The sequence below is a fragment of the Takifugu flavidus genome, chromosome 10 (genome assembly GCF_003711565.1).
Source record: "Takifugu flavidus isolate HTHZ2018 chromosome 10, ASM371156v2, whole genome shotgun sequence".
In the NCBI taxonomy this organism is placed as follows: Eukaryota; Metazoa; Chordata; class Actinopteri; order Tetraodontiformes; family Tetraodontidae; genus Takifugu; species Takifugu flavidus.
The window spans coordinates 10,408,632-10,426,271 of NC_079529.1; the positions used below are offsets into that span (position 1 = coordinate 10,408,632).

Genomic DNA, 17,640 nt, shown 5'->3' on the forward strand with positions numbered 1-17,640 from the left:
TCCTCCTCACCTGTTGGCCTGAGTGGTGAAGACCCCCAGGACGGCAGGTCGGCGGTTGATCTGCAGCACGTTTGTCAGCGACTGCAAGACATCGAAGTAGAAGAAGGAGTCGCCGGGGACGGAGCAGTTCAGCCGAGCTTTGAGGAACGAGGTCCAGTAGCGTTCCAGGACCCTCGGAGATCCGCCGTTGTCGTTCTTACAAACCCGGGCGACTCTGGAGAAAACCACCTGGTGACGACAGGAAGGGGAACTCTTATTCACAGCCTGGCTTCCTTTCAGTCTGCATTAAAGAGGAGCAGGGAGGTGAGGGCCCTCACCTTGCCCAGGGCGGTGTACTCCACCGCAATCTCGCTGAAGAAAAAGTAGACGTAGTTCCCGTACTCAATGGCATGGAGAAAATGGGGTTCTGTGGGACACAAAGAGGCTCAGACTCCATCCCCGCCGGAGCGCCACAACCCCGTTAGCTTGAAATTGCCACCTGAGCATGCTGGACGCTCACCTCGCAGCCATTTAGAGTCGTACTTGACGGTGCGGAGAACCGGGCTGCTCTCTCCCAGACTCCTGTAAATCACCGCGTCGCTCGCCAGGAAGTCCGTCATGGTGGCCGAGTAGAAATCGCCCCCTGGGGAGACAGAACACACGGGCGGGATCAGCGTTCCTGAGGAGAAAGAAACTCCTTTCAAGTGTCTATTCAGGTAGGTGATTTTCACTGGCCTTTAGAAACAGGCGGAGGAGAACAGGCGTCTTGTTTAATAACACCCAGCGTGCCTGAACTTTGCATAGGAAATGTCAGAGGAAAGCTGCAGGATCAGCTTCCTCACCCCTCTCACCCCCACACCTCCCCCAGCCGCGATCTTCCTCCACACATCCAGCACTTCTGATCACTTCCTGTGGTTATTCAGCCCGATTGATGGCTGAGGCGGAGCGGTTGCCGTACTATTGAGCCATAACCAAATCGAAATGTGTCATTTGTTTCAAAGAAACATTTGGTTTTGACAACATCCAGCGAAATGAGAGAGCAGAAAGTGTTGAATCGTACCCAGCAGATGTGCGCCGGCCCTGAGAAGCACCTCGTCAGCTCTAACGTGCGAGAACAGCAGATTCATTTTGTGTTTCCACCTCACTGTTCCTCTCAGTCAGCTCCAAAATCTCCTCTTTGTGGAGCAGCTCCACCAGAGAGGAGCCAGGAGGGGGCTTTCAGGGAACCTACCGCCCAGAAACCTCCACGAGGAGACCCAGGACACACTGGAGGAACAAAGACCAAAGGCCTGGCAGGTCACCTGAGGGGACGTTCTGACTGTTCCCAGATAAAATCTTCCAATATTTAAACCGTTTTCCTGCAGCAAAACTTCAGGTTTGACATTTATGAAGCGTTTAATCCTGCAACATCGGATGCCAAAAACTGATCCAACAACATCTTCATCACTTTCCTCCTCCCCGTCAGTACTATTTCAGCGGCCGATCCGACGGCTGCCTGGCTCAAGGGCAAAGGCAGCAGCAGCAGCCTCGACGCTGGTGTTTCAGCAGCAGGCTGCGTTTCATCTGCCGCACCGACTGTCGTGTCTACGTTTCAGAACTTCTTTGTCCCTCTTTGCCTGCCAAAAGAGGACGCGCGGGACCAAAGCAGGCCTTGCAGCAGCCGTCTGGACGCGTCACCCTCGCGCATGAAAAAAGTGCCGAGTCAGTCGGATCTTTATGGATGCTGCTAAAAACCCATCTGCTTCTTCCATGTTCTGGGCGTTGATGTGCCTCCACCATCTGTTTCATTCTTTGTGTTTGAACTCTGTCCTTTCCTTCAAAAACAGGCTTGATAAATCTGTTATTCACCCTTTTATTACTCGCCATCATTTCAACCTCAAAACACATAAAATAATGAATCAACGGCGTGCGTGGAGAGACAATAAACGGCATTTGTGCTTCCAGCGTGACCGTTTCCGTCTTCCTGTTGTTCCTGTAATGGTGTTTTTGTCCGTGTTTCACCTCTATAAATCCATGCGATCAGCTTGGGTATAACAAGTGTTCCGGGCGTCCTCGCTCACCTGCAAACAGGCCCACGTTGGACTGGCGAGACTCGAATGGACAGCGGGCCTGTCCCACCACCTCCTCCCCTTCCTGCTCCAGTGTCGCCATCTGGGAGAAGAAAATCCTTCATAAATACACGCACGGAACCATAAAACCAGCCCGGGGACATAAAAGACAACTGTTAACACAGAACCGGGATCATAGACCTGTAAAACCAAAAGGACGCAGCCGCCATAAAACAGGAACATCAACGTGGCGAGCGCCGTGGCGTTGCTCCTGACTTTATTTGAGCGGTGAAGTCTGAGGGTTTATCGCCCCGCTGCTGTAACCTGTTCCAGCCCGTTTCTCTGTCGCCCTCGGTAACAACAAGGTGACACAGGCAGCAGATTATCAGTTCATTAACGCTGCTGATGCTCCACCGAGGAGCTTCAAACCGCTCCTCCCTCGTGCACGAGGCTGCTGGAGCCGCTGTTTACAGGTGACCCCGGTACACCGGCACGTCATCTGCCTTCAAACACGCCTGCCTTTGATGTTTTATCCCGTTGGACAGGATCAATCCCGGAGGTTAACGAGCTACACGGTGCTGGATGCTGGATCTGGTCTACCAGCGAGACAGGAACGACCTGACGGGGCAGAAACCCTCTCTCAGGGGTGAGTTTGGCTCCTGTTCTGGGGTAGTCTGACCATCCAGGCTGCACGCTGACTGGTTCAGGCTCATCACCCACGGTCGGCTCAACGGACCGCATTGAGCTTAGCCAGGAGATAAACAGCCTGGGAAAACGGTCCCGGTGGAAGGTGTCACAGTTTATTGGTGGTTATTGGTGATCAGGACCGTCACGTGTCGGGGGCAGGCCGGTCCTGACAGGTTTCATGTAGGACAAGTTGCAGCTGGCTGTGAACACGCCACAGTCCAATCAGAGGTGGGACCACATTGATCCGAGCTTCATGAGCCAGAAAAAAGAAGGTGTGTGTCCGCGCACGGCACGGCCCGGCCCGGTGCCACAGAGCTGCGGCGCTGCGGCTGTAATTGGATCAACGTCGGCCAGAGCGGCAACAAAACAGCTCCGGTCACATTTGGTGGAAAGTGCTCAATTTAGGAACGAAGAGAAAAAGCTTTTAAGTGCAGCTCAGCCAGAGGTTCCTGCCTTCTCCAGACAGACCTTGAAAGCAGGAAGCAGATGGATGAAAGAAGGTAAATAAGAACCCTGAAGCAAATTAAAAGAGAGCGGTTCTTGTTTTTTGATGTCCTGAGGAGACCGAACCGTTCTGCTTCCTCCCGATGAGGAGGACAAACAGGGCGGCTGCGGACGGAGGACAAACAGAGGTCTTTAGGAATCCCTGGCATCAACCTGGGACACTCCACAATGGCTTTAAATATTAAATATTGAAACATGTAGGAAGAAAAAGAAGATGTCTGATATTCTAAATCCTCCATAGCAACACAAAGACGCGAGCACGGTGACCCAGGCCAGATCCGGTTGGGTCTGCGTCGGCTGCTTATCCGTACGGCCGTGAAGTGGCGGTGGCGAAGGCGAAGCTCACCTTATAGTTCCGGCAGGTGGGGTTGAAGGCGTTGGTGCCGCAGGCAAACAGCGTCTCATCGTTGCGCGGCACCAGCACCTTGATGTAGTTGTAACATTCATCCTGTCAGGGACAAAACACACATTTGGGACTGCGTGAATGAACGAATCAAAGCCGGACACACACACACACACACACACACACACACACGCACACACACGCACGCAGTTTGCCAACAGCTAAGCTAATCTCTGTGCAGATGAGGAGTCAAAAATAACCTGCCCTTGAAATTACCACCATTTCTGTGGTCACTTCTGCCGAGAACCTCACGCTCTGATGTTTTGTCGGCCCAGTTATCCAATTACTCAGACCATTTAACTTTCCAGTATGCAGCTGTGTGGCTGCGACACGTGAACCGCCGCTTGTTTTTTTTCCCATTTATTTCGCTGGAAGTAAAAGTCTCACGTTGTGTTTCAGCGCCTCTAACAAAACAGGCTGCATCTGTTCATGCGGGTGTGGATCTGAGGTCTACAACTGCTCGGCTGGCTGCTGCCTCAAGACATGCACTGGCAGGCAGGAATTAGCCGGAATGCTAGCGCAGGTGACGCGGCCGCGCCCCTTCGGAGCCGTTTATTGATCAGGAGGTGTTTCCTCGGAGGTAGTACTCACGCTGTTCTTCCCTCTCACGGTGCACTTTGCCACATCCTTCGTCTTCCAAGTCAGTTTCTGAAAGGAAGAACAAGCAGCAAAGGGTCAACTTAGACGTGATCCCGTTGTCAGCACCGCAGCTGTGATGAAAATCTCATTAACATCAATAAACTGCTGCGAACATAAAAACACAAACTGTGAAGACGCGGAGGCCTCGGGCACTAAAGGCCCAGCGAAGCTGTTCAGAGATAAACAGCTACCAAAACACACATACAAGATGTTTGCAGTGCTCTGCTGTCACTGTGACGAGCAGTCCGTTAGCACCAATTAACCTCCTGACCACGGCCATGCCTTTGTCTCTCACACACACACACGCACGCACACACACACACACAACACACACACACACCACACACACACACACACACACACACCACACACACACACACAGAGTTTATTTTTGTTCCAGTCGCAGGTACTGCTGAAATTATCAGACTCTCAGACCTCAGAAACCTGACCGAGGACGCCATCACTGCGGTTCCAGTCCATATCGAATCTTTATTAATATATTTAGAATAATTTATATTTATAATAAGTTATACATATTAATAATATCTTTATTAATAGCCAGCAAACAGAACGTGAGCTCTCACTTGGCTGCTAACTATGAAACTTTTTTGGTTGTTTCTATGGTAATTTTATGGCAATAATAGTGAATTTTTAATAACTTTAAAGCTTTATTATGAAAGTATTTTAATCCAGTTGGGGTCAAATTAGCTAAAAAAAGACAAACTCAGCTTAGAAGATGTTAGTTGGAGCATGATGGCAACAGTAAACATCAACTTAAATGTTTGACATCAGTGTGATAATGGGAAGCAGAGCTTTGAAGGGAAAATGAAGATATTAATCTATTTAAAACTGCCAGACCCCCCCCCAACACACCTTGTGTTGTCATAATCAGAACTGGGCGAATTAATTGCCGTGCTTTGATTGATTAATCCATCAAAAAGAAAATTAGTTTCAGTCTTTTTTGATAGTCCCTTCATTAATTTCTAAATGTCATATGATGGTTACAGATGATTAAATGTCAGCGTTTCATTTATGATAAATACGAAGACTCCGGCTCATTAAGACAATGACGACTTTTTATGATACTCAACTTTTTTAACACTCTACAACAATCCGATCCCCTTGACTAAACTCCAGCCAGTACTGAGCTCAGTCAGCCAGCTAATGAGCAGGTGAGGAGAGGAACCGTCCCCCCGTCCTGATAAACCTGCGCTCACGGAACGGCTGCGGACGACACCAAAGATCCGGAGGGAGTCAGCGTTATGATAATGGCGGCCGTCTCATCCGAGCTCCGTCTGGGTGAGTAATAATCACCTGTGGCGACGCGGAGGCTGGCGAAGGGCGGAATATAAAAGAGCACGCCTCGTCAGAAAAATGAAAAACTGCTTTGAAGGACGAGCCCCGGCGGAGGATCGGACATGCGAGGGAGAGGACCGGACCTGGAAAATCAAACTCAGACGGATGGAGGGACGGTCGGCGGAGGCTTCCATAGTTAATGTCACACCCGTGGCCACTGGGGTCTGATTGAAGAGCTAAAAAAAATGTTTCAGGAGCTGAGGAAAGATGGAGGAGCCAAAGAGCCCAGTAACTCTAATCAATACGCCTGATCTCCCAGGATGAATAACGAGCTGCTCCCTGATCTAAATACAAACAAAGAGCGGATCTGTGGAGGGTTTTATGAAGGAGCGGCCATGTTTGAGGAATGAGACGCAGATAGGAGGCAGCGGCTGCTCTCTGCTCACATCAGACGCACCTCTGAGGAGAGATGGCTTCATAAAGAAGGAGATAGCAGAGAAAAAGGTCATTCTTCCTCTGAAGAAAAGCAGCTGATCCGCTGTCTGATCCTGACAGGCTCCTTCATGTTCACGTAGAGGACTGATACGCTGGAGGAGAGGCTTCATTAGCACCTGTTCCACTGCCGGCAGGTGTTGGTAATAACACGGTAATCACACTATTATGACGAGGAAATAAAACTCAACGCGACTTCATTGGCGTCTCTAAAGAGCGCGTTCCATCCTTGAACGGAGCAGACGGGGATCTGGCGAGTAAACAAGAGAACCTCACCTGGAACACACGTTTCTCCTACCTGCTGTGGGGTTATCTGCTCAGAGGACACGGCCAGATTAACAGCAAACACATGGTCCCTGTAAGAGACAGAGGCAGGTGGGGGGGTAAAGTCCAGCTCCAGTGGCCTCTGGTCAAACCTGCTGTATTCAAATCTATCTCCAAGCGTTTGGAGAGCTTCAGTTATTAGCATACATGTAGCTTTAAGCTTGAGGAGCAGATGAGCCGAGCAGAAATATTCATTTGAAGAACTGGAATCAATGATTGTGCTTGTTGGTGCTGCCACAGATCCTTGTTTGGCCCATCAGATCTGTGTTTAGGAGGAGGCGGCGACCTACCGGGCAGCGATGTAGAGCATGTGGTTGATCCTCAGCATCCTCTGGAAGTCCAGGCCCAGGCGGACCGTGTCGTTGTCCGACATCAGCCCCTGGAAGCTGGGGTACAGGTAGGAGGCTGCCAGGGAGAAGAGGGAAGCCGTGAGTGGCCCGATTTTAATCCAAATATTAGAGCTTCTCCAACAAATACCCTCACAAGTAGAGTTGTGTTTGTCCAAACAACAAACATCCTAAAAGGATCACTACACCCAGGCTAACATCTGGCCTTTTGTTCTGAATAATACTCTATGCTGATGAGGGTTTGTGGAGGTGGATGAGCTGGGGGGGCGTCGGAGGAGCATCCACCTCAGCAAATTAGCCGACCGTGTCACAGAAGTCAGCCTCGTTTTTAAATCAATAGCAGCACTTCCAGCGACGGACGTAAACAACTGTGCATTGGTGACCTCACTTGACCCGAACATCTGGGTGCTTTAAATATCGGCAACGTGGCTCCCTGGACTCTGGTGCTCGTTAACAGATGTCAGCGGTTTAATAAGTCATGCTGAGAGATTAATTAGCCAACAGGAGGTGACGTTCTCCACTTTCACTGGCAGAGCGACGGCTTTTCAAGCGTTTGCTAAAGTCTGCGTGAGCCGGACCTGCTGCTGCCTCCTCATCACCTGCTGCTTTCCAGTTCTGAACCGTTCTAAAGGTTCAGCTCAGGTCTGGATCAGCGAACGGCTGCATTAATGACCCCCCGTCTGACCCCAGCCTTTGTTGAATTAGCAACCCTCCCCAGGATTACAGCAGCAGCTGCAATCACTCTCCCACCCGGGGGTCCTGGAGTCCTCCGACCGCCGCTGCCGATCGGCTCTTTAAAGATTTAAGTGCTGGACCTCACTGTACCAGCTCTTCCAGAGGCTCGGCGGTGCTTCCACCGGAGGATTCTAATTACTCCTCAGCACTTTTCCATCCTCTAAAGTTGAGTGAGGAAGAGGAGGGTAGCGGGGGACAACTCAGGGTGAAGATGAGGAGCAGATAGAGGTCACCTAAGGTCACCTTTTCTGGGAGGATACGTGGAGAATCAGAACCAGACCAGGATCTTACATCCTCAGGCCGCCTCAGACCCCAGAAACACACAGTAAATCATCTCTGTCAGATCACCTGTGCACCGGTTGGGTTTACTAATCGCTCCACTCAGACGGGGCGGACGCCCGTCAGGAGGAGACGCTCCAGGCCCGGAAGAAGAAAGTGAGTCAGATGTGATTTCGTAGACTTCGGCCTGATGAAGAGCTGCGGTCCATAATGGAGCTCTCCCGGACTTGTGAGGGACCTCAGGACCACACTGTCACCTGCTGCAGCCACAGGTGACAAATTGCTCCTATTACACCTGGGCCGGCCTCCACATATAGCACTATGGGCGCAGCTATTTCCACTAATGGCTGCGTTGCTCTCTTCCAGATAGATCAATTACAGCATGCGGGCCATGTTCTCAGCGCCCTCCTAAATCAATTATGGGCCATTACTTTAGCAGACCGGACCTCTGCGGCGGTTCTGACGGCTCTTCAGGGTGGTTGGGGGAGCCAGGTACGTGGGGTCAACAGGTGAGCTGCTGAGTCAGGCTCATGTTACAGGTGAGGTGAAGCTGCGTGGATCGGCTGTACTTCCTGATGTGGAAACATCAGGAAAAACAAGCTCTAAACTCACAGCTCCTGTGAGGACACGCCGGAGTGTGAGAGAAATCAGCTGCCTTTGGCTTCACTCTGAATCAGCTCTGATTAGCCACCCAGACATCTAAAAATGCAAAACAGATGTTTTGGTCTCCAGCACTTTCCATAAAAAGCTTCTTTATCAGGACCTTTTGTCTCCAAACTGCACCTTGTCCCCAGTTCTTGGAGCTAAACGGAACAGGAAACCAACGGACCTGGAGGAGCCGGTGCTAAATAAGTGCGTGCACGCCTGCTTCCTGTGAATATCCACTTTAACACCACCACCTCTCCCGGCTCCCCAGTGAAGAGTCATAATGCTCTGCTTTGCTTTTAGCGCTACTTCTGAAAGGCGCGTCGCCATGGTAACGCAGCAGATTCTGAACTTACTTTCTCTGCCCACATGGCTGAGTGGTTCCAGGTCCTGGGGAAACGGCGTGCCCCCCGAGGAGAGCTGAGGTAAGAAGGCGGCGAAGGTGAAAGCTAGGATGGCGGGGAGGCCCGTCCGAGGCGAGCTGGGCGTCGGCCTCATTTTGGAATAAGATGAGACCTCAGCAGAAACTCATGGCCCGCGGCAACTCCACCTCCCACCTAAAGAGAGACAAAAGGTCGTCAGGGTCAGAAGAGTTTTCAGATCTGTTCAAACTTTTTTTAAAGCTTTTTGTTTTTCCCAAATGACAGGATACAAGAACATTCAGAAGCAGGAAGTGAGCAGAGAAAAGGGGAGCGTTTCAACAATCAAAGCAGCTGATCAAAGAGAGCCTGCGTAAATGGAGAGGTGAAAGCTTCCGAGGGACATTCAGCACCACGACGGTGAGTCTCGTGGAACGATGACACGCTTCAACGTTCCCGTCCGAGCTGGGATTAGAAGCTCCTCACAAGGATAAAACACCACCTTTCCACCTCAGCCGCATTAAAGAGCCGTTTGGGGGATCTTGAAACTTGTTGACCTGCAGGTAGTAAAGAAGCGTGTCCCCACGGGGCGGGGGGGGTTATTTTATGTGCCGGGTCACTTGGCAACCAGACGTGTGGCCGAATGATTTTAAGTGGGACTGTAAAATCGAGTCAACGGGACACGATCCCTCATCAATATTGTTAACGGCCCTCCGTGCTTCGTTTACATGCAGGGAGGAAACGTGCATTTAACGAGGGAGGGGGGGAATCAAACGTGGTGTAACAGCGGCGAGGGGGGCGTGGCCGCGGCTGCTGTTTACTCTGTCCCAGGGAACACACACACTATATATACCAACCACCATAAACTGTTCCAGGCCGGCAGCAGAAGGTGGAGCAACCACTCAAATACCTGCGGGGACACAAGGTTACACACCCAGCGCAGGGAACGCCACGGCGCTGCAGGGAACGCCACGGCGCTGCAGGGAACGCCACGGCGCTGCACGGAACGCCACGGCGCTGCAGGGAACGCCACGGCGCTGCAGGGAACGCTGTGCACGGAACGCTGTGCACGGAACGCTATGCACGGAGGGAGAAAGGGCGAAGGTGCAGATAACGTGGGAATGTCTCCTCCTGCGTGTGGAGACAGGAGGAGCTGATGACAGGTTCAACAGGACAGGAACAAAGAGGGTGCCTGAAGGACCAACCCTGTGTCAGGGAACTGCCGTGGGCCAGCAGAACAAGGCAACAGGCCAAGGAAAACAGAGGAAGAAAAGCCTGCGATGATCCAAAAACAATTAAAGGCGCGTTGATGCCGTTGAGAGAAACATAAAATGGTGCCGGAGCAGTCAGCCGGCTGAGGCTGGAGGCGTGATTTATTTGGTTAGGAAGATTATAAACCTGCTCCGACCTGATCAGCTCTGGGTTGGTTTAGTTCCTCACCAGTGAAATCCTAATCTAATCAGGTTTACACTTCTAAAGTTCTGCTTGTTGAAACTTCTGAGGAGTGACGAAGGTTAAATCAGCTCCAGCACAAGCGTGCGAGCCAGTCGAGGTTAATTGAGCCCCGACTGGGCGGGTCTGAGCTTTGGAACCATCTTCAGGGGTCGTCTAAAGGTCGCATTGTGAAACAGAGGGATGTCAGGAACACAGCTGCTCCGCTCCAGCGTGTTTACGCCTGGGCTGTGAAGCGTTAGCCACCAGCGCCGCTACGTTATTCTAATCTAAACCACAGAGCAGTTGAGTTAATGACGTCCCACACGCTCGGCAGCAGCTGCCCCAGCGACATGAGCCGCCGCTCCTCCATCTTGTGTTTGACCTCTGTGTTGCAGGATCGGGGAGGGTGTGCGGGTGATGGGGGGGCAGGTGGGACAGTAGCATCTGACAGAACTGTGTGTTTAGGGGGTGTCAACGGGAACTCTGGGCGGCTGCAGAAGTTTCAGCAGGAAGCGGATCAGCAGGAAGAAGCAGTTTAATTAACCTGCCTCCTCCCGGGACGCCAGATTCCTGCCAACACCTGCAGCACACAACCGAGGAGTGAAAGTGTTCCTCAGCTAATCTGCTAGCCTCCGATAGCTGTGCTCTCAGCCCGTTGGCTGTGAAACCATTCCAGTCCCAGCCTGACGTCTGTGCTGTGTACCTCGGCCAGTATAATGATCTCATCTCTCCCACCGCCCCGACAGTTTTAAACACAATTAGCCACATTAGCCTCGTCTCTCAGTGGGCTGTTTCAGAACACATTCCTGTTCTGGAGCCGTCATAAAAACGCGAAGAAAACAGCTGAAATTCTACTGCAACGTGTCCCAGATAGTCATGATTTGTGGGCCCTCAGACACGGCCCATGACGTCACCGCAGCAACAAAGGAACCCTCCCAGAACTCCTGGTTCTGACGGGTCGAGTTCTTCTGCTTTTGCACATGGAGCGGCTCGTGTCACAACAGCACGGCTCCGGCCTTGGAGCTGCAGCCGCAGCCAGGACCTGGAGCCACTTCATCATTAAAGGTTATTAGTGCGAGAGGATATCAATCACATGGCTGTCTCCATGACAACCGCCCGTCAACCATGTGACCGTATGGAGGGAGCGCTCCCATAAACAGGTGTGACAGCAGTTACGCAACACAATGAAAGGATGTTGAGCTGTTTTTCCTCTCAGCTCCCTCATGACACGCACACGAACCTGCCCAACGGTTCCTGTCAGCGTCTAAACCACCACATGAGAATTTTAATGTGACAGGAGGAAAAACAACACATGATGTGAAGGGTGCTGGGCGAGACAAGAGCGCCGTTGTCGAGGCTTCCAGCCCAGTTGTTTGCTCTGCTCTTTTGCAGGGCTGGTCAGGCCACCGTCTCCTGGTGGTCCCATGACACGAATCACACAGCAGATCATCTGCTCAGAGATGGTTTTAGGCCGACTCCTCCAAGCTCAGGCTTGGTGCGCGGTGGAAACCAAGGAATATCGGCCACAAGGGCCCCTTCGGGAAAGATAGATTCCTTCCTTTATTCCCACTTTGCAGCTACTTTTTTTTCCCCGACCCAGCAGTCAATTCAACTTTGCAGCAGAAAGTTTGCTAATTACATTTCCGATGGCTAACCACGAACGCGTCGTCACGGCAAAGTGGATCTGGAATCAAGGAGGACCGGGCAATAATTAGGAGAACATCCCCCAGAGGAGGTGGGAGTGGGTGGACGATGCAGAGACCCCCGTGTGGTTAGAGACCCTTTTTAATTAAGGAAGTCTTTAAAAGAAGATGCTCACAGCTGCAGATCTGGGGTCATTTTCGAGGTGAGAGTGTGACAAGGCACACACACGTGCTCCATACCTGCAGAAAACTGTCTGACACACGCGTGCACGGGACGTGCACGAGCGTGGAAGGAGACCACGAAGCAGACTTCCTGTTCAGGACAGAAGGCTGGGAGAAAACCTGCGATTTACTTCCCGTCAGTTGCGGTGGTGTCGTTGAAGACACTCAGGTCGGATGGAAACGGGGCTGGACGGGTCTCCGTGGCAACCTTTCTTAGCATCTCTGTAATGACGGCTGGCTTTTCTTCTTTTCCCCCCAGAGAAGAGCAGAATTACTGGCTCCCTCTTTGTTTACTGCTTGGCTTTGTGTCAGCTGTCTGGTGTCAGTCTCGTCCTCGCGGCGCTGCCGCAGACAGGCCGTCCAGGTCTGACTGTCAGGGGACGCCGGGACGTTCTCGGCCATCACTGCCACTCAACCCGTCCACAGAGGAGCGCTGCCGTAACCTCGGGAGCTCTGGAGTTCAGGCAGGGAGCCGTCGATCTGTCAGAGCGGCCATTGATTGTAACCCGGTGTCAGACGGAGCAGAACCCCCAGAGATCAGCTGGTGGTTTGGACCGAAGCAGCCAAAACAGGAGGACGCAGGAGTTTCTACATGGACCCCAAAACCTCTGCCTGCAGTCAGACCTTGTAGAGGCAGCGAGCTGGCCGGGCGGTGCATGAGAGCCTCTCTGATCGATCCAGACCTCAGCAGGCGTTCTCCACCGTCTTCACCCCGAGCGGAGAAGCCCGGGAGCGGCTTCTCAACAGAGGAACGAGAAGATGAAGGAATGTTCTTCATCCCCCTTTGCCTCGTGCTAATTATTTACATTTATCTGGTGGAGCTTCGGAGCCAGGCGGGGTGCACCTGAACCCTCGGCTGGCGTTTCAGCGTAATCGCCCCAAAGTCGTCACCCAACCATGAAGCTCCGTCTAAATTATTCTGCGAGCCATCGATCACTGCTCCGCACACAAGTGAATTTTAGATCCTCTCGATCGCTCCACCATCAATAATTCACAGTGTTATTGAGAAACAGCACCTGAAGTCTGTATTGACAGAAATCCAGGCAGCAACGTTCCCTTCAAGGTGTCATAATTTGATTCCCCCCGAAGTCGGCCAGAGGAAAAGCCAGGCAGAGCTGATGTGTTTCTATTTCAGGAACTTCGGTCTGGCCCAGCAGTCAAAGTCAGAAAGACGATCAACTCCAGCACAAGCAGAGTCCCTGGAGGAGCTCCCGAGGTGAGTGAGAAGGTGTGAGAAGAGGCCAAAGTCAGGTCAGCAGGGACAGGAGCGCCATGGAGGTGTTCCTCTCGCACGGCCTTTGATGAGACACACCTGACCACGTGCACAGCCACCGGCTCTGACCAGCAGATGCTAAGAAAACTCAAACATTGCGTTAGCAGAAGCCATCCAAAAAAAGGCACCCGTACGGCCCCTAGATGAGCAGGAGGGACGGCGCCGGCGAGGAGACGTGTTGGGGAGCCGTCTGGAGCCTTTCAGAACAAAAGTATCCAGCATTTACACATGGATGAGCTCTGCAGCCCGAGTGGGCGCAGGCAAATATACATCAGGGCGGCGGCTTCCAGAGATAATGGCATCATCACGGGGGCGCGCGGCTCGCCGTTTGGCGGGAGATTAAACCCTTTATCATTGTCTTGGGGACCAAGAGGAGCTGATTGGAGACAATTATGGGAGGCCTGTCATGCCCAAACGCAACATCCCTGAGCTCCATTCATCATACGGGACCGTTGTGGCCGATGGTAACAGCTGACCTCTTATTACTGCCCCCCACCGGTGACATCACCGAGGCGCCGAATGTTTGGGGGGGTCGTCGGTTCAGCACATTACCGCCATCGACGGTGACGGAGGTGGGGAGAGACGGTGGAGAGGAGGAGGAGGAGGAAGCAGTGGTCTGGAATCATCCGTTCCCCTCAGATTCAGGTCGGCAGCTCCCGCTTCATCGCCCCGAGCGTCACGGCGCCAAATTGCTTTAACGACAGGCCGCAGAACTCAGACGTGTGGTCCAAAGTGAGGAGAATCAGGTGACGCACGAGTGACGCCATCAGACGGACCCAAGAAGGTAATTTAAATATACGTGGTATTTTTAGCACAGATGGTTTGACCCGCTTCAGTGTTAATTCGATGTCCTACATCCAGAGGAATTAACATCTGCCTCAATCAGGGAAGCAGCCAGAAGTGTGCACGCCACAGATTAGTGAGGCTCTGCAGACGCGTCGCAGGCGGCCGCCAGGCACGGCCTGATTACGCCTACAGGTCTATGAAAGGTGGTTTAGACGCCCCCTTTAAGCTGGACAGAACAAAACAATAGTTTAACGTGACAGGATCGGAGGAAGCGGAGCGGCGTGGAACATGAAGACGCTTGTTCCGAATATCAGGCGCCACGCCGACATCACACGTCCCGTCACCTGGAAACCCTTCAAGTTGGGAGTCGGCAGTCTTTACGCTAAACCTGGCGTCGCCCCGTGAATCAAACGCCGGCATCAAAGCGGCCCGCGCGGCGTTCATCCGTCTCCCCGGTCCCGCGGCGTTCTGCGCCGCTACGCTCAGGGAGGAAGCGGAGGATCAACGACAGGAAATCAGATGAAAACAAACGTACGGCTGCTCCCGTCCCCTCCCTCCTGGCGCTCCGCTACAGAGGTTATAATAGTAATAACAGGAATCAGGAATCCTGAGAGGGGACAAACGGGGGCGCGTTTAGCAGAGCGAGGCGGCGGCGTGAGCCCGGGTGGTCGGAGTGTGATAAATGTGCTCAGCTTGTCGGGTTGGAGCCCGTCATTAGTCAGCGTTCACCAGGTGACCTGCAGCCATTTTTCACTCCGCCTCGCGTCCGCGTGTCAGGAGGAAGGCTGCTTCTGTTCAAGGGCGTTTCAAGGACAGAATCAGCGACGACCCCTTAGAATTTATCTACTGTATTAGAAGATCAAACTGTTAATCATTGGATCAGCAAACAAACACATTAAGCCATTAAGCGTGTTCCTCCTCCTGAGCTTTGAGTGGTCCGTTCATGTCCACATGATGACACGTTCTCCAGTCCTGGGGGGCGTAAATGTCTGATTTACTGCAGGATGCTAATGTGGATGCTAATCTGGCTCAGATCTGTGGCTTTGATGGGATGGCCTTCAATGGGCGGGTCTGGTTCTGGTCCGTTGTTCAATATCTACACATCTACATATCTTTTTCATGCTTTACACGCTAAATGTATTAGCGAGCTAAGATGCTACGCTACAAGGAAGCAAAACCCAGAAATATAGGTGCCAACAGGTAAAACGGGCTTCCAGAACCAATAACACAGGGCTCCAAATGGATGCAGCCGAGCCTCAAGGTGGCGCTGGTGAGTCTACCGTGGTGGGCCATTAGGTGGCGTCCTCAGATTTTGCGGCTTCTTGCGTAGGCGGAATCTCCTCCAAACAAACTTTTAAACATTAAAAAAGCCATGTAAATTCCACGGGCCGCCTAAAGATGCGAGTTTCTGAACCACGATAAACAAAGCATCAAATTAACGGCGCTGCTTCTTGCAGCCTGAACCCAACAGACGCCCACACGGCAACAGTCTCAGCCGCTCTCAAAACTCTTATCTCACTCGCAATTATTTTTAGACGCTTCTTCGCTGAACTGTGAAGGTGTTCGGAGACACAAAGCCGGAGCAGAAAAACATATAGGACAACACAGGCGTGGTGTGAAATGGGTTTCAAGTGTTTGAGGGGGAAACGGACGCGGACGCGGCCGTATGAGAGGATCCACGCATCCAGGGACCAGGCGCGACGGCACTGCCTCTTCTGGGAGTTCTCCAGCCGGCCGCTCCGTTGCCACGGTGACCTCGGCGCTCACCGTATGTTTTATCAGATGATTTAAGTCTCTTGGTCGGGAGGGCGGGATTATTATTGAAATATCAAGCAGCTTTTAGAGGGAAGACCTGAGGTTACGCAGCAGGGAATCTTCTGAGGAAAACCTGCTTGGATCAGGAGACCTTTTACTTTTCCTTTTATTTAAACTCCAGGTGGAAATCTGGACCCAACAGTCTGACCTGAGAGGACAGGTAAACACTTCCCTGAGCAGGAGTAAAGCTGGCAAGCTGGTATTCCAGCCTGAAGATGGAGGAACTCTGACAGGAGCCTCTGGAACTTCTCACTTGACTGTTGTCATAAAGACTGAGAGCAGCGCCGCTCCGGGTCCGGACTCTGCCTGCTGGCCCCCCGCCAACATGGCAACTAATGCGCTTTTAAACAAATTGCATCAATATTCCGGATGAGCAGGAAGGAAAAACTGAAACAATGAGCAGCTCCAACCTGCTGGAGATGATTTATGGGCTCTTCCCCGACAAACTCGGTGTAAAGTCGCATCTCCAAACAAGTGTTTGATACTTCAGGCGGACCGAACGCAGTCTTCTGCTGCGTCTCCAACGCCACTCGCAGCGTTCCGGTTGGAACGCCGCCGCTGCTGTTCACAAACGAGCCGTTCCTCTGGAAGAGGCTGAGCCAGGGCCGCTTTAATCTGGGCGATTTCATTTTCAGCGCTTGTGTCTGCAGATGTCTTGTGTGTGCTTAAGCCCGGCGGCCATATGCTGCAGCCTGAGAGCGTCGCAGCGCGGCTCTAAAGCGGCGCTCTCCATGACGGAGCACATTCTCTCATTAAAAACACCAGGCTTTGAGGCTCCGGCCCGAAACTGGGACAGATTGCTGCCTTGCCAAAGAAAAAAAGAAAGAAAGTTGAGTTGGGTTTGTAATTCGCTTGAGCGTAGCGAATCCACTGAGTCGTGTTCATCTCCTCCTCCGTGCTGGCCACAGTCGACTGGACCGGTGCTGAAACCGATCCCGACTGGACGCCAGCGGGCCGAAGATGAGCTTCAGTGGGGTCGCGGAGGACGGCTCCGGCCCATGCGGTTCTGCTGCGTTGGCCTGGTTTTACTGGATGATTTGGTGGTTTTTGTTGCGTTTCCCTTGATTTTTCTAATTCCATAATGAGCATCTTGTCTGCGTAATGAGATGGTTTCACATTTTTGCTCCTTTTAAAAGTAGTTCAATCACCTCCTTTAGAAATGAGACCACGTTCACTCACAGAAGGTTCTGCTCGGAGCAGACCAACCTTTGGCAGGAAGGAATCTTCCATTCTTACGTCTAAAACGATCTCCTCACCTCCACAAGTCCCTCAAACCCGCCATCTACCACAGTTGGTCTGAGACCTCATCACACCTCAGCTCAAAGGTTCTGGTTCTGGGGCGTGCAGACAGTGCGGATATTCCAGGACCAGCCTGTATTTCTGCCTGGAGCAGCACGACTCTTGTCCCAGCCTGTTTAAGCGTAGAGGCTGGAAATGAGGTCGCGTCATGAGGAACATTCCCTGATAAAAGCAGCAAACTGCTTCTTTGAAGCTGAAATGTTCTCCGTCCTGAAAGATCACAGAAAGATGAGAAATACCAGAGAAATCCGGCGCCGTGCCTGTGAAGTGTTGCTCTGGTTTAGGGGGCTACAACTGGGTCGGCCACTGTCACGTCATTAAGACGTTAGCGATCTGTGGGAAAGAGGAGCAGCTACTGGGAGGGTTTCACCTGAGAACTCCTCAGACGGCCGACGTTAAATAAAATAAACCAGCGTTTCTGCGGCTTCGGC

At 52.2% G+C, this 17,640-nt stretch overlaps 1 protein-coding gene across 1 annotated transcript in view; it reads right to left on the minus strand.

Annotated features, from left to right (window-relative positions):
* sema6e (sema domain, transmembrane domain (TM), and cytoplasmic domain, (semaphorin) 6E) overlaps positions 1 to 17,640 on the minus strand; it is a 68,223-nt gene that overhangs the window by 17,258 nt on the left and 33,325 nt on the right. The window contains 9 exon segments of the mRNA XM_057044847.1: positions 11 to 228; positions 318 to 406; positions 500 to 622; positions 2,040 to 2,130; positions 3,565 to 3,666; positions 4,213 to 4,269; positions 6,347 to 6,404; positions 6,663 to 6,777; positions 8,735 to 8,935. Of these exon segments, the coding sequence (XP_056900827.1) occupies positions 11 to 228; positions 318 to 406; positions 500 to 622; positions 2,040 to 2,130; positions 3,565 to 3,666; positions 4,213 to 4,269; positions 6,347 to 6,404; positions 6,663 to 6,777; positions 8,735 to 8,876 (995 nt within the window). The 5' untranslated portion in view covers positions 8,877 to 8,935.